General features: G+C 43.9%; 1 protein-coding gene across 2 annotated transcripts in view; it reads left to right on the top strand.

Moving 5' to 3' along the window:
* FSIP1 (fibrous sheath interacting protein 1) overlaps positions 1-16,654 on the top strand; it is a 597,082-nt gene that overhangs the window by 476,493 nt on the left and 103,935 nt on the right. For both annotated transcript variants that reach the window (XM_050954839.1, XM_050954838.1), the window contains one exon: positions 31-168. In XM_050954839.1, coding sequence (XP_050810796.1) covers positions 31-168 — 138 coding nt within the window. The remainder of the gene's footprint in view (positions 1-30; positions 169-16,654) is intronic.

The raw sequence follows: 16,654 nt of genomic DNA on the forward strand, positions 1-16,654 counted from the left end.
TTTAGCTGTGTCCACTCTTACTTTTGTCAGGAATCTCTGGCTTATGCAAACAGAAGTTTGGAAGCAGTTCCAGGTGAGAAGGCCCTGCGAGACACACATGAGCAACGTGAGCAACAAAACCGACTTAAAGAGATTAATCAACAGCTGAAAAATCTGGAGGGAAATCTTGTAAGTTTAAACTCGAAAACTGTTCTGGAGCTTAAAATTACGTATGCTTATAAAATTAACCCCAAAAGAAGAAATATATGATACAAGTTTCTCTAGTTTTGAGAGATTCCCAGTTCTAATGATACTCCCCATTTATATATAGGAAATATCTCTCAAACTCTCTTTTAGAATGGAAGAAGCCTTTCAAGAGTGACTGCTATATATACATAAAGAAGTAGATATTTGAAGTACTTTCTAATAACTTACAGGATTTAGTGTAGTTTCTTCACATGTTTGAAATAATTCATTGTGCTCCAACATTAACTCTGTGAGGTAGTTTTGTTTAATTTGTATGATTTTTTTTAAAACTGACAATTATTTACCTAGCCCAATACAGTACCTGAAGACCAATAGGAGGCAAGAAAGTTAAAATGTTAGTAAGTGTATAAAATGTGAATTGCAACGCAGTAACACTTTAGAAAAAAACTGGATAATTTCTCAGTCTTAACAATAATTATTTTGGAGTAAGAGAAGTGGGGGAAAGAGAAATGAAATTTACAAAGATCCTCTAAGCGCAAAATATATTGTATTTATACCTAAAACATAGAGCAAGGGTTGACAACAAGCCCAAACCTTGGTGATCATATGAATCTTCCAAATAACATATCAGACTTCTTTCCCTTTAACTCTAATTTGTGGACACATTTTTCTGTTATAGCTTGAAAGCAGTGTCATAGCAAAACTAATGCTAGGTGAACTGCAATGTTCAGATATTTTGTTTAGGGTAAGTTTCTCACAGTTGAAGAGCAGCTGCTTATTTTTATTACTAGATTATGAAGCCAGAAGGGACCACTGTGATCATCTTGTCTTACCTGTGTAACACAGACCATAGGACTTCCGTGAATTAATTTGTGTGTGAACAAGAGCATGTCTCTTAGAAAAAAATCCAATCTTGCTTTAAAAATTGCCAGCGATGGAGAATCTACCACAATCCTTGGTAAATTGTTCCAGTGATTAATGACTCTTTCTATTTTGTGTCTTATTTCTAGTGTGAATTTATCTAGCTTCAACTTTTAGCCATGGATCTTGTTATACCTTTGCTAGACTGTAAAACCTATTATCAAAGTTTTTTTCCCCATGTAGTTACTTATGGACTGTGATCAAGTCACTTTTGTCTCTTTAAAGTAAAGAGATTGAGTTTCTTGAGTCTGTCACTGTAAGGCCTTGTGGTGCGGCTTTGCTACGGTTCGTCTCTCAGCGGGGCTGTGGGGTATCCCACCGCCTCGCTCTAGTTTGCTGGCTGTCGGCTCTGCAGTCGGGGGGAATAACGCAGACTCGGTTAGGGGCTGAGGCCATTGGAGCGGGCGCTGAGTCAATAGTCAAATGGCGGCCCAGGCCCTGGATCAGGGCGAGGCAACAAGCAAACAGTCAGAGACTCAGGCCTTTAAGCAGGGGCCGAGTCAGTAGTTACATAACAGAAGGTCCTAGCCTCTCCAGGCCAGGGAAAAGGGGGAGTCTGCCACCCAAGGGATGGGTGGCAGGGGGGATGCAGGCCCTCCCACTCCACTGTGTCCCAGCCCGGGGCCCTAGCAGTGGCAAAGACTCGCTGCTGTCAGCGGGGATCCTGGCCGCAACACACTGACATAGGTTCAGGCAGTGCTGCAGCCAGAGTGGGGTCGGTTGCCCCCGGGCTACTTCCGCACTCCACCTCGTAGGGTACCTGGGTCGTGTTAGCATCCTCGGCTGTCTCGAACAGCATCGGTTCCTCGGGGTAGCTGGCACGGGGCAGGTTCGGCCAGTCCTCCTCGGGGTAGCTGGCACGGGGAAGGCTCAGCCAGTCCTCCTTGGGGTAGCGGGCAAGTGATAGGCTCGGCTGACCGGGTGCGAGCTCCGGCTGACTGCAGCCTGCTGCTGTCTCCCAAGAGGGAGCTCGGTCACAGACATCTGGCCTCTGCGGCGGCTGGTTCTTCACTGAGCTCTGCAGGTGAGCTTTTATACTTCCGGGTCTGCACCATGACCTCTGAGGGACGGGTGCAGGACCCAGTGGCTCCGCCCACGTTGGTGTTAGGTGAGGCTCGTCTCTCAGCGGGGCTGTGGGGTATCCCATCGCCTCGCTACAGGCCTCTTTTTCCAATCTTTCTTGTGGCTTTTCTCTTAACTCTGTGCAATTATCAACATCTTTCTTGAATTGTGGACATCAGAACTTGCTTGCTGGAGAAGCACTCTAGAGAGAGAGGTTAGACATGGTGTGGGATGCAGAGAAGCTTTCAGCCCATGAAGAGCTGTGAAAAAGGCATGTAAAGAGATAATACATGGAAGTTCTGGGGAGGATGAAATATAAGGAGAAGGTTAAGGACAATATGATTCTAATATGGGCTGGAGACTCATTGTTGTTAATGGTTCTTACTTAGGACCCTTCCAGAATTTCTGGAGGAGGTGCCTTTTTAGTTATGGCATCAAAAGGGGGTAGACTAGGGCTTGGTCTACACTACGTGTTTAAACCGATTTTAGCAGCGTTAAACCGATTTAACTCTGTACCCGTCCACACTACGAGGCCCTTTATATCGATATAAAGGGCTCTTTAAATCGGTTTCTGTACTCCTCCCCGATGAGAGGAGTAGCGCTAAAATCGGTATTACCATATCGGATTAGGGTTAATGTGGCCGCAAATCGACGGTATTGGCCTCCGGGTGGTATCCCGCAGTACACCACTGTGACCGCTCTGGACAGCAATCTGAACTCGGATGCAGTGGCCAGGTAAACAGGAAAAGCCCCGCAAAATTTTGATTTTCATTTCATGGAGCTCCGATCAGCATGGGTGGCAATGCAGTCCCAAATCCAAGAAGAGCTCCAGCATGGACCGTATGAGAGATACTGGATCTGATCGCTGTATGAGGAAACAAATCTGTTCTATCCAAGCTCCGTTACAGAAGACGAAATGCCAAAGCGTTTAAAAAAAAATCTCCAGGCTACACAGTGCTGCGTGACAAGCGTAACGGGAAGCCAGAGACTCAAATGGACGCTCATGGAGGGAGGGAGGGGATACTGAGGACTCCAGCTATCCCACAGTCCCCAGCAGTCTCCGAAAAGTATTTGCATTCTTGGCTGAGCTCCCAATGCCTGTAGGTTCAAACACATTGTCCGGCGTGGTTCAGGGAATAGATAGTCAATTTACTCCCCTGCCCCAACGTGAAAGAAAAGGGAAAGAAATTGTTTCTTGACTTCTTTCAATGTCATCCTATGTCTACTGAATGCTGCTGGTAGACGCGATGCTGCAGCAGTGAAGAGCAGTATCCGCTCCTCTCCCCTGCCCGGTGGCAGATGGTGCAGTAGGACTGGTAGCTGTCCTTGTTATCAACCCGTGAGTGCTCCTGGCTGGCTTCAGGTGAGGCTGGCCGAGGGCGCCTGGGTGAAAATAGGAATGATTCTCGGTTATTCCCAGTAGATGGTACAGAACGGCTGTTAACCGTCCTCATCATAGCAACTAGGGGCTGAGCTCCATCAGGTCCCTCCCTTTCCTGTGTAAAGAAAAGATTCTGTCCTGCCTGGACTGTCATAGCAGTGGCATGCTGGGCTCCTCTCCCCCACACCGCTTAATGTCCTGCCTGGACTGTCATAGCGGCGGGAGGCTGCCTCCCCCTCATTTTATCTCACTAACAAGTCACTATTTCTTATTCCTGCATTCTTTATAACTTCATGACACAAATGGGGGGACACTGCCACGGTAGCTCAGGAAGATTGGGGGAGGAGGGAAGCAACAGGTGGGGTTGTTGCAGGGGCACACCCCGTGAATGGCATGCAGCTCATCATTTCTGCGGGATCTGGCACGGAGCAGCTGTGCTCTCTGATACACTGGTTCTCTAGCACACTTGCCCCATATTCTAGGCAGGACTGACTCTATTTTTAGAAACCATAAAAGAGGGATTGACTCGGGGAATCATTCCCAGTTTTGCCTTTGCGCCCCCAGCCGACCTTAGCCAGGGTCACCCATGATAGCAGCAGACAGTACAGAACGACAGATAACCGTCATATCATTGCCAATTTACACTGGCAGCAGGTGGTACAGAATGACTGATAACCGTCTCTGCTATCATGCAAAAGCAAATGAATACTGCTGTGTAGCGCTGGAGTATCGCCTCTGTCAGCGGCATCCAGTACACATACGGTGACTGTAAAAAAAAAAAAAAGCTGAACGGGCTCCATGGTTGCCGTGCTATGGCATCTGCCAGGGCAATCCAGGGAAAAAAGGCGCGAAATGATTGTCTGCCGTTGCTTTCCCGGAGGAAGGAATGACTGACGACATTTAACCAGAACCACCCGCGACAATGATTTTTGCCCCATCAGCCACTGGGCTCTCAACCCAGAATTCTAAGGGGCGAGGGAGACTGCGGGAACTATGGGATAGCTACAGAATAGCTACCCACATGCAACGCTCCGGAAATCGATGCTAGCCTCGGACCATGGACGCACACCACCGAATTAATGTGCTTAGTGTGGCCGCGTGCACTCGACTTCATACAATCTGTTTTATAAAATCGATTTATGTAAAATCGGAATAATCATGTAGTGTAGACGTACCCTAGGACAGGCCATGTTGGGGCTATTGTTTTAGCCCAGAGCTGAAGGACTTGTTTCTTTGAAGTTTTGGATGTGCGTTTTTGTTCGGACTCTTGTTTTATGCTTAAAGGGGAGTGTTTTCCTAGGCTGTTGTTTGAGGGCTAAATTGTAATTCAGAATTGCACCAGAGTGGACAAGAAACTGAGCAGAGAGAAAACCGGCAAGGGCAACTTGTTGCAGGAAAACTGATTTCTGTAAAATAAATTGTAGATGGTTTTTGACTGACCTGAAGAGCGCCTTGTCTTTTTAGCTGAGAGGTGTTTCAACATAGTTGATTCAACAAGCATTTCTCAAGTTGAGTGAGAAAAAAATTGTTGCAAGAAGTATCATGTATAAGCTTGTCATTCCAGAAATGTCTGTCCCAAGGACAATGGTCTGAGTGTAATCTATAACCTATGCTTTAAAACTAAAATGAAGACACTGATTGTATCTGTCTCTTGTATGGCGCTTAACAATACAGAGGCTGGAATATGGAGAGAGAGAGAGAGAGAGGGCTCATTTCTACAGTTGACAGATGATGGTGAGTGATGACCACTGATGGAATGATAAAAAAGAAACCCCAATAAAAATAATTTTTGTTTACATCAATACAAAATTCTTTTATCTACTGTTGCGAGTAATCCCTTAAATAGCAGTAACTGGAAGAGATTGTAGAAAAGTAATATATTAGTTTCCAATTTTGTGCATTTAACAACCTTTTGAATATAGTCAGTTTCATGGTTTTCCCTGTGTGGCCAATTAGTTTTCTCATTTAGTTTTGTCAGTCTTTCATATAGCAAAAAGCAAGAGAAAAACGTTTAAAAATGAAGAAAATGGGTTTATAAAACTAAAAAATTCCAGCCAGTTTCAGCCTGGTACCTTAAAATACTTCTAATTTTATCTTTTTTTAATTGACCAGATTTCTGTTAGTGCCCACTTAAAGATTAAAGACCTAGACTGTTTCTGTGTATTTTCCAGGGCAAAAGGATGTGAAAACAGTAGAGAAATTCTAGAGGAAACAGCTTAGCAGATAAATATCATTAATTTTTTAAGCTATTTTTGCTATTGGTATATAACCAGTTGGATTCAAGTGGAACAGATTGAACTCCTGGAACTGGCTGAGCAGACTTTTCTATTTGATTAAGAATTTGGCTAAATGGTGTTGTCATTTGTTATGCCCCAAATTTACAAAGCAACAAAATGTTCTTACCATGGTATTCTCTACTAAGCATTCTCCACCTGTTGGAAGTGCTTGATGTGCCCCTCTGGCTGGCATGCTGTCGTCAAATCATCACAGGCTAAATAATGACACAACCTGTGCACTTGGAAAAGAGCAATTTTGAACCATATCTGACACACAAGTTTGTACAGAAAGGCCATTGTTGAAAATGATGGCAAGATTCTTAACCTGGATCACTACTTTCTAATGAGGAGGAGGGGAAGTTGTTGGTAGTGTTATTATTTCTGATAGTGTTCACAGTGCACTTGGTGCTTTCCTGTTTTAAGGAGCTCACAATCTAAAGATAGACAGACATGCAGAAGGCAGGAAAAAAGGGGTATACTGTAAGTTCAGTTAAAAATAAATAAATACATTTGTTAATTTAAGTAGGACAGGTAAACTATTCCAAATTATTTCTCTGGGCTGTTAGCAAATTTCCCAAGGGCAGTAAGGCAGAGGTGGCCTTCAGGTGAGCTGGATAATGGAAAGAGTAGGTCCTTCAAAAGTGTTCTAAGCTGTAGGGGTCAATGTAGAAGGAGCCACAGAAATGTTTGTGTGAAAAGCTGCCAAGTGGTTGGATGAGGCCGGCATCTCTGGAAGAGCAGAAGGCATGTCGTGTGATCAATGGTGGATTTAGAGTTAGTGGGGCCTTGTTCACAACTTTATTTTTGGACCCCTTCCCCTCACAACCCAGCCAAGAAAAAGAACGTGCTCTCTTGTCCCACCCCCGCCATTTTTCATTCTTTTTTTCTTCATTCTACTCCTGTATTATAAGTTAAGGGGATTAAATGAAAATAAAGTGAGGTACCTTGATTGGGGCAGGGGGTTGGAGTACAGGACGAGGTAAGGGGGGTGGCCTGAGCCCTGCTGCACTGCTAGCCAGGATTCGGGGGCAGGTTGTCAGATATTTGTGCTGCATTTGGCTGGGGGGCTTTGTTGTTGGGGGCCCTGTGCCACCACAGAGTTTGTTTCATGGTAAATCTGCTCCTGCATGTGATGTAGAACAAGACTAAAGTGAAGAGGGCCAGAATTAATCAGGGCTTTCAAGGCAGTAACAAGAAGCCAGACCTCGATACAAAGGGTGTTTAAATTTGCAGAAGTTTTGACTTCTAATATGTGCTAAATCCTCCTGTAAGTTAAACTGGAACAACCTCACTGACTGATGTAACTGAGAGGAAATTTTGGCCCTGTTTTGAAAATAAGTCCGACAACTGGATTGCTTTTTACTCAATTTTTGTTGCTTTGGCTCACATTATCTTTGTTCCAAAGAGGAAAGTTTGTCAGATGATTAGGGTGCTAGTCTGGGACTCATAAACCTGGATTCAGTTTCCTCATCTGCCATAGATTTCCTGTTGTGACCTTGGGCAAGTGACTTAGGATGGATGTTTCAAATGTGCCTGATTGATTTAGGAGCATGAGCCCCACTGACTTTCAAAGGGACTATGCTCCTAAATTACTTAGGATTTTCAAAATGTCTATCTTTAGTTTCTCCAGGCCTCAGTTCCCCATTTGTAAAATGAGGATAATAGCACTAACCAATTTCACAAAGATGTTTTGAAGATAAATACCGTAAAGATTGTGAAATGCTCAGTTATTGTAGTAATGGGGGGCCACATAAATACGTTAGGCTTGGTCTGCACTTAAAAGTTTCATCGGCATAGCTACATTGGCCAGGAATCTGAAAAAACACACCCCTGGCTGACATAGCTATGCTGATAACCCCCCCCTGTGTTTTTTCACAAAACAGCTGTGCTGATGAAACAGGGCTTGTATCAATGTATACAACATCCTTTGGGGCTGTGGTGTTCCTGTACCAATAGAAAAACTCCTCCTTCTGTTGGTGTAGGCTGCATCTATAATAAGGGGCATAGTGTAGACATTGCCTTAGATAGATCATCTTCGGTAGTTTAAGTATCATAAGGTGTTAGGTGGCCTCCCTCTGTGTAGGTAGCTACCCCTAGGTTTGCAGAAGTGCAGAGTGGGTAAGGGGCCAAGAGTCAGAACTTTTAAAGATTTAGCATTCAGCACATTAATATATTTCCCAGAGCTAGTGTGATTCTTAATTAACATGAAAAGAGAACTGGTACAAGAAAAGTGTAGGATGTACTTTTTAGCCAAACAAAATTAGAGAAAGTTAATGATTTATTTTGGTATATTTGACAATTATATACTCCCTTTTGTTCATTTTAAACAGATACAAAAAGTTTTGGTTTTTTTTAAGAATTATGCTAGGTAAAAGGAAAATAAATTATACATTTTTGTATTCAAACAAAGGGCTGAATAAAATTTTTTCCCAAAAGTTAATATGTATTTTGTGACTTTTTAGGTTAAATTTTGGGATCAAATGATCTTTTCCCCCATAACTGTTTTAACTTGGGAGAAGGGAGACCATTCCTTCTAGGAAGATCTGTCACACTCCTAGAGATATTGTATGTTTGTTATATAGTTGTTACTATAGGAATGAAATCATTCTCTATCTGAGGAATAAGGTGAGCTATACAAATATTTAGTAATTTAATTTTGTAGTGCCAGTTTAAAGAATTTTATAGTAAATTACATGTTAAATGTGTAAGATAACTTTTATTTTCTAGTTTTGTTTTTCTTCCATTTTGTAAAAAAGACAAAAATACTTATTTTGTTTAGTTCAAGCTGAACAAAGTCTAATATTTGGGAAATTACTGTGTGAAGCTCTTGGAGGAAAGGGAGCTCTGTTCTCAGTGGAGGCAGAGAACAATGGGCATATCACGGTCACTGGTTGAGGGTATAGAGATGGCTGTGGTCTTCTTCTGTAGTAATGCCACAAATGGGCCATGAGAGTGACAGTATGGACACAAGAGGATCAAACAGCTTAAGGGTATGTCTATACTGCAATTAGACATATGGGGATGGCCAGTCCCTGCTGACTTGGGCTCATGGGACTCAGGCTAAGGTGCTGTTTAATTGTGGTGTAGATGTTCAGGCTTGGGCTACAGCCTGAACTCTGTGATCCTCCCAATTTGCAGGGTCCTAGAGCCTGGTCTACAGCCCAATCCTGAATGTCTGAGTCATCTGGCACATTCCGGCCTGAGGTTTTTAGTTGTACTTTAGACATACCCTAGGACGAGGATACAAAGGTCCTTCACAAAGAGAGGAGATGATAAAGAAAAATAACTGAATTTGAAGTTTTCTCAGAAGCAAAAGTAAAGGGAGCTTATTTACGTAATAGGGAACGTTCCTTATTAAACAGCAGGAAACAAAGAAAGGGAGAAGGAAAAGAAAAACATTACATTTCCAACAGGCTGAATTAACAGCTGTTGCTTGCTTGCCAACTTTGGCTGACTTTTTAGCAAGCTTGCTTTCAACATTAATCCAGTTTGAGATATGTACCGTAAACCCTTCCATCTAATTCACACTGTAAAGACCTAATCTTGCACTCTTTAAATAGGTGTTGCAAAGTGAGCTTGGCCAATTGGCTCTTTTATTCGCACTGACTTCAGTGAGGTTTACGTACATAAATAGTACAGGATCAGAACCAAAGAGATAATGAGAGATTCAAAGACTCCATCCAAGTATGTGCCACTTCAGCAAGAGAACATATTTAGCTCCTTTTCTATTCAATTTCTAAACTGTGGTTGACCTCCAGCTTAGTACGTTGTAGTTAGCATGTAAGTAATTGTTAATCAGATAGTTTAAGCCAATCTTGTGAATCTTCAATTTAACTGAATTAGGTCTGCTGGGGAACTGATAAAATAAATCCATGCTATGTCATCCATTCCAGTCACTGACCCATACATTACTCTCTCTCTCGTCACCCTTGCTAATGAGGCAAATATAATCGCAGGCAGTATGTCTGCAGCACTGTGTGGTGGTCCACAACAGGACATTACTGCACTTTGGAATGTAATGGGCTACTGAGTCATTAGAATGTTATGAATGTTAATAGCTCAGTTTCAAGGCTTGATCAGCACAACACAGTGTTTTCTTGGTATCTGCCATGGCACGCAACCCTCCCGTAACATGCCAAATGTGTTTCTTTGACTGGATTGTATGTGTATAGAACCTTATGTGACTAGAGCCTATTATTTATTTTCAATATTTATCAACATAGAAACAGCCTGAAGTAATGAGTATGCCATGTTATATAGCATGGCCAGAGGGCAGCAGGAATATGATAGATGGGAGATATGTAAGCCCCAGGATAACAACCCAATGCCCCAACAGGGAAGAGCCTATGCAGTGCAATCTAGGGGATCACGGAGAGCAATGTGGCCTAATTGGCCTGGTAGGGGTTGGAGTGACCCCATATGGGTATACAGGGTCCATAAAAATGAATAGTATTGAGACCATAGCATTAGTGGATTCTGGAAGTGCTGTCATGCTGGTCTCTGAAGTTGGTGGCGCAAGACCAACTAACCCGGGCAAAAAATACAGTGGTAACGTAAATTTTTACCCGCCAATCCCAGTACGGATTGAGATCCAGGGGAACACTACCAGGGTAACTGCAGGGATGGTCCCCAGGCTCCCCTACCTGGTCTTAATTGGTAGGGACTTCCCAGGGTTTGAGAGCGTAGTTCCCCTAGTAGAGCCAGAGGAGGGTAGCAACACCCAGACTGAGACTGAGGCACCTGCAGATAGCCTTACCCTAATTTTTGCTGGATTTGCCCCAGAGTTATTTTCATCCCCTGGAAAAACCGGAAAGTCTAAGTAGGAAACGAGGGCAGATAAAATATTAGGGACCAGGATTATAGCAGGGAACCAGAAAGCCTCCCTTGTTGGTAGGCGAACCCGTTCAGGAGGCCAGGAAACAATTCAGGCCACTGAGGATTCGGAGGCGGGTCTTAGCTCAAGTAGAAGCAACCCCGGGGGTGGAGTTGAAATAGGTCCTGTGGAATTAGGTCAGATTGGTCCAGCACGTGACAATTTCGGACAGGACCAAGCCAAATACCTGCTATATGTGAATGTGAGGGAGGAGGTAGTGGAAGTGAATGGTGTGCCTGTGGAGGGAAAGACCAAGGGCCCAAGGCCATATTATGTGTTCAAACATGATCTGTTGTACCGGATAGCGCAAATATGAGGGGAAGAAGTAGAGCAGCTCTTAGTCCCATGGAAACACACAAGGGCAGTACTAGAATTAGTTCACAGTCATTTATTTGGGGGACATCTAGGAGTAGACAAGACACTGAATAGAATCTTAAGAAGGTTTTATTGGCCAGAAATATGCACAGAGGTCCAACGCTATTGTGCCTTCTGCCCAGAATGCCAGTAGCATAGCCCTCGACCTCACTTGCAGCCTCAGTTAGTACCTTTGCCGATTATTGAAGTCCCTTTTGAGAGGATAACGATGGACCTACTGGGCCTGCTAGAAAGATCGGCACAGGGCCACCAAAATGTACTAGTCATCCTTGACTATGCCACATGGTACCCAGAAGCCATTCCTTTAAGAAACCCGACATCCAAGGCAATAGCAAAATAACTACTCCACGTTTTTGCCAGAGTGGGTATCTCTAAAGAGATCTTGACTGACCAATGAACCCCTTTCATGTCGAAATTAATGAAGGACTTATGTACCCTACTCCGCATCCAGGCCCTACAGACCTCAGTCTACCATATACAAACAGATGGCCTGGTTGAGTGGTTTAACCATACCCTTAAAAGTATAATCTAGAAGGTGGTAGCACAGGACGGAAAAGACTGGGATACCCTTCTACCTTACCTAATGTTTGCAATACAGGAAGTTCTCCAGGCGTCCACTGGTTTCTCTCCCTTTGAGCTACTATACGGACACCACCTATGCAGAATATTAGATATCGCCAAGGAGGATTGGGAAGAACAACTTAACCCAGGAAAGACTGTGATTGAGCATGTAACACGGATGAGATAGTGAATAGCTTGAGTGACCCCCATAGTATGAGAACATTTGGAAAAAGTACAAGAGGCCCAGCAGAGATATTACAACCGCTGAGTGAAAGTACGGAGATTTCAGCCAGGAGAACGGGTAATAGTGCTAGTGCCGACAGTAGAAAGCAAACTCCTGGCCAGCTGGCATGGGCCATATGAGATAGTGGAAGCCACTGGGGAGGTGGACTATAGGGTCAGACAACCAGACTGCCGAAGGCCAGAGTAGGTCTACCACGTCAACTTACTGAAGCCCTGGCATGACCGAGAGATGTGCTTGGTCATTCAGGGAGCTCCACCCCAGCCAGATGACCCACAGAGGCAGGTGAGGATATCCCCCAAATTAACCCCAGAACAGCGAACAGAGGTCATTGATATGATCCAACGGAACCAAGACGTATTCTGTACACAGCCGGACTGTACAACACTGATCCAACATCATATTGTTACCAGTCTTGGAGTAAGAGTGACATTAAGACCATACCAAATACTGGAAGCTAAAAGGGAAGAAATTAGGACAGAAGTGAAGAAGATGCTGAAACTCGGGGTTATTGAAGAATCCCAAAGCCAGTGGTCCAGCCCTATCGTCCTAGTCCCCAAGCCTGACTGCACCCTGAGGTTTTGCAGCGACTTCCAGAAGTTGAATGAAGTATCCCAATTCGATGCCTATCCGATACCATGCATCAACCAGCTAGTTATCAGTTAGGCAAGGCCCGATACCTAACCACCATGGACCTGAGAAAAGGATATTGGCAAATTCCGCTGACCAAGGATGCCAAGGAGAAGACTGCCTTCTTTACACCTGATGGCCTGTTCCAATACACTTTCCTCTCTTTCAGACTCCATTGGGCCCCTGCAACATTCCAACGACTTATGGACAAATTGCTGTGACCCCATGCCAACTATGCTGCCACCTATTTAGACGACATAGTCCTCTGTAGCCCTGACTGGGAAACACACCTAGGAAAAGTAGAAGCAGTGCTAGATGCCCTTCGGAAGGCTGGCCTCACTCCCAACACTCCCAAGTGCATGATAGGGCTAGCTGAGGCCAGATACCTTGGGTCTGTAATAGGGAGAGTCTTGGTGAAACCCCAATGGAACAAAGTGGAGGCAATACAAGGTTGGCCTTGACCGGTCCACAAAAAGCAGGTCAGAGCATTTCTAGGGATAGTAGGGTACTACTGGAGATTCACCCCTCATTTCACCACAAGGACAGGACCGTTGACAGACCTGATAAAAGCTTGGAGCCCCGAGATAGTAAAGTGGACTGATGAAGCAGAAGGAGCATTCACAGATTTAAGGACAGCCCTTTGCTGTCATCCAGTGCTCATAGCCTCAGACTTCGAGAAGGAATTCATCCTACAAACAGATGGCTTGGAGCTGTCCTTTCGCAGATGGTAGGGGAGGAGAAACACCCGATCCTGTACCTCAGCCGGAAACTCCTCCCCAGGGAACAAAAGTTCGACGTTGTTGAAAAGGAATGTCTGGTGGTAAAATGGGCCATGGAGGCTCTCCACTACTACTACTGGGGTGGCGGTTTACCCTTGTGACAAACCACGTCCCGCTCCAGTGGATGCACAGAAACAAGGAGAAGAATGCAAGAATGACTAGATGGTTCCTATCCTTGCAACTCTTCCATTTCCGTGTACAGCATAGGGCCAGAAGCCAACACGGCAATGCTGATGGCCTGTCACGACAACACTGATTCTTGTCCCAAGTAGCCCAACCCCATGCTATTGAGCGGGGTGTGTATGTGGGGGGATGTATGATATAGCATGTCTAGAGGCAGCAGAAGAGTGATAGATGGGAGATATGTAAACCTTAGGATGATGAGAGCCTTATTCCCTGTAGAGGGAAGAGAGGCTGCTACAGATTAATTAGAACAGCTGGAACCAGTTAAGCCAATTAGAGCACCTGAAACCAGTCACCTGATAAAACCCCCCTTCTTCAATCGGACAGTCGAAGGAATTGAAGCAGAGTGGTTTAGTGTTGGAGCGAAGAACAGTTTGGAGGAGAGCAGTTTGGAGAAGTGCTGTGGTGAGCCAGAAGACCAAGACCCTAGGTAAAGGAAAACCTGGCTTGTGCAGAGCAGAGGGACTCTACAGACACAAGGGGTTGGGAGAAATTTGCCCCCAAGCGGAGAGAGGGCAGGAAGCCCCACACGCTGAAGGGCCAGAGAGGGAAGTACCCTAGGGAAAGGAATCACTAGTTCAAGTGGTTCACCGCTATCCCTAGGGCCCTTGGGCTGGGACCCGGAGTAGAGGGCGGGCCCGGGTCCCTCCCTCTCCACTCTCCTTTTCTGGGACACTAGTGGGACAGTTGATACCCCAGTTCAGGGGTAAGAAATGGTGCCCTGAACCCCCACAAGAGGAGAAAGCACGGGACGCATCATAATAGTGCCAGCAATTTGCCACAGCCATGACTAGGTTAGCTTTACTGCATAGTATGAGAACTACATCAGAACATTTAATTCATAAAACTACTTCTGAAGGAAATATTACATTTTTACATCAGCTGTTGCTGGTAGCATAACAAAGAAATTATGACATACAGTTTCAAAATTATATGGATATGCCATATCTTATAAATTCTCTGGATTGTCTGCATAAAATATGGAAGCATCCAAATGTAAATTAAGGTGGGGTTTCCCTCCCAGTAGTTGAAATAATAAAAATGAAATAGTATACATTTCTTCATTGAAAGAACATCAACCTTCAGAAGATAGTCCACTTATCTTATCATTTTGAATGATATTCCAGGAAGCAACATCTCAGAAGTGAAGCTTCTTGGAATGATATCACAGCACTGGCCAGATTTGTTGTCACTTTCTTAGAGTACATCATAATGACATGCAAAAACTGGCCACTTCCCAATCTTCGTTTATTGTTGCAGGAGCCCACTACTAAGAGGATTAAGGTTATATGTAAATTACTAGTTTTTGGATTATCAATCATCTCCTAATTTTAGATCCCTGTATTAATAAACATGATTGCTTTCCTATATTATCATGACATGTCATCTGCAGTAACTAGACATCTTATGCCAAAATTTTCAAATTTGGATAGCTACATTCAGGTATCCAATCTGTATATAGGAAGCTAAATATAAGTGACCTTACTTTTCAGTCTCTCTAAAAATCAGACCATGTTTACTTAGCTGCCTATGCACCAAAGTTTGAAAATTTTGGACATAGTTTGCATAGCAGAACTCCTTAGTTAGGGAAGCAGCTCTTTAACTTTTCCTCTAGTAGTTTCATGGCAAAACTGAGTGCTTGGCCCTGGTAGTATTTGATGGCAGACTTTGCACTGAAAGCTCATTTTTTCAGGAAATGTTCATTATTGAATAGGTGACACCCTCCCCTCTGAGTCAGTAAGCAATGCCTAGTTATGGGCTAGGGACCATTGCACTGCTGAAAGTGCTTTTATATTATGTAAAATTGAGAGTACATCTACACTTGGAGCTGGGGGTGTGATTACCAGATTGAGTAGACATGCTCATACCAGCTGTTATCAAGCCAGCATTATCAAGCAGCAGCACAAGATGGTATGATGGGCTAACCTTCCTGAGTATGTATCTGTCCAAGACCCTAGCTCATTCCACAGTTTGTGCTGCTATGGCTATATTTTATTTTTAGTGCACTAGGTGATGGGAGCTAACATGAGTATATCTACTCAAGCTGGGGGTGTGATCCTCAAATTGTTCATGACTGCTTGTATCGTGGCAGAGCTCATGGCACTTTCCACAAGTTAGAGATGTCAGCTATGATGTATACTCATATTTGCACATGTATATCACATGCGTCTGACAAAGTGGGTGTTCACCCACGAAAGTTTATGCTCCAATACGTCTGTTAGTCTATCAGGTGCCACAGGACTCTTTCTTGCTTTTTACAGATCCAGACTAACATGGCTACCCTCTGATACTTGACTCAAATTCTAGTTTGGGTAACGATACTCTGTTTAAAATTCCTGTTGAACTTGGATAGGGTATTCTCCTTCACTTTACCCTAAATTGTTCTGTAATATGGCTGTATTCTGAAAAGAACTTCTATGTTCCACCTTAGAGGAGGCTGCATTTCAACAGTAGGGGATGTGATGCTTATATGCATACTTGTGGGGGGCTTTATCTTTCTGTATGAATGACATTTTTTAAATGTATGATATTATTACTGATTTGATTATTAAGATATTACATTGGTTTGCATTATAACAAATTAAATTCCCAAGTAAATAAAATTCCTGTTTGATATATGTCTGTACTAGAAGTAATTGATAATTCAGGTAGCAGGAATGTGCACAGTACTACACTGTGTGTTAGGAAATGGCTTGTCACAGTTATAAAAATAATTAGAGAGACAAGGTGGGTGAGTAGGGAGGGATAGCTCAGTGGTTTGAGCATTGGTCTGCTAAACCTAGGGTTGTGAGTTCAATCCTTGAGGGGGCCACTTAGGGATCTGGGGCAAAATCAGTATTTGGTCCTGCTAGTGAAGGCAGGGGGCTGGACTCAATGACCTTTCCAGGTCCCTTCCAGTTTGCAGTAAGATCTGTGATCCTCTTCAGCAAGGAGCTGTGGCTGGTGAATTTATTCACCTCCCTTGACCCGTGCCTGTGTGAGAGAGCACAGGGAAACCCAGTGGAGCTGGGATCCATGACATCCAATACTAGGTGCTCACCACTAAGTTATTGCCTAAAATCTCAACAGCCTCCACCAACTCCTCCCTTACCCTTGCGTATACATGCAGTAGAATCTCCCTGGATCTGGTAACTGCTGAACCCACAAAGGGAAGCAACATATGCCCGTAAATGTTGAGTCATAATT

The sequence above is a fragment of the Gopherus flavomarginatus genome, chromosome 5 (genome assembly GCF_025201925.1).
Source record: "Gopherus flavomarginatus isolate rGopFla2 chromosome 5, rGopFla2.mat.asm, whole genome shotgun sequence".
In the NCBI taxonomy this organism is placed as follows: domain Eukaryota; kingdom Metazoa; phylum Chordata; order Testudines; family Testudinidae; genus Gopherus; species Gopherus flavomarginatus.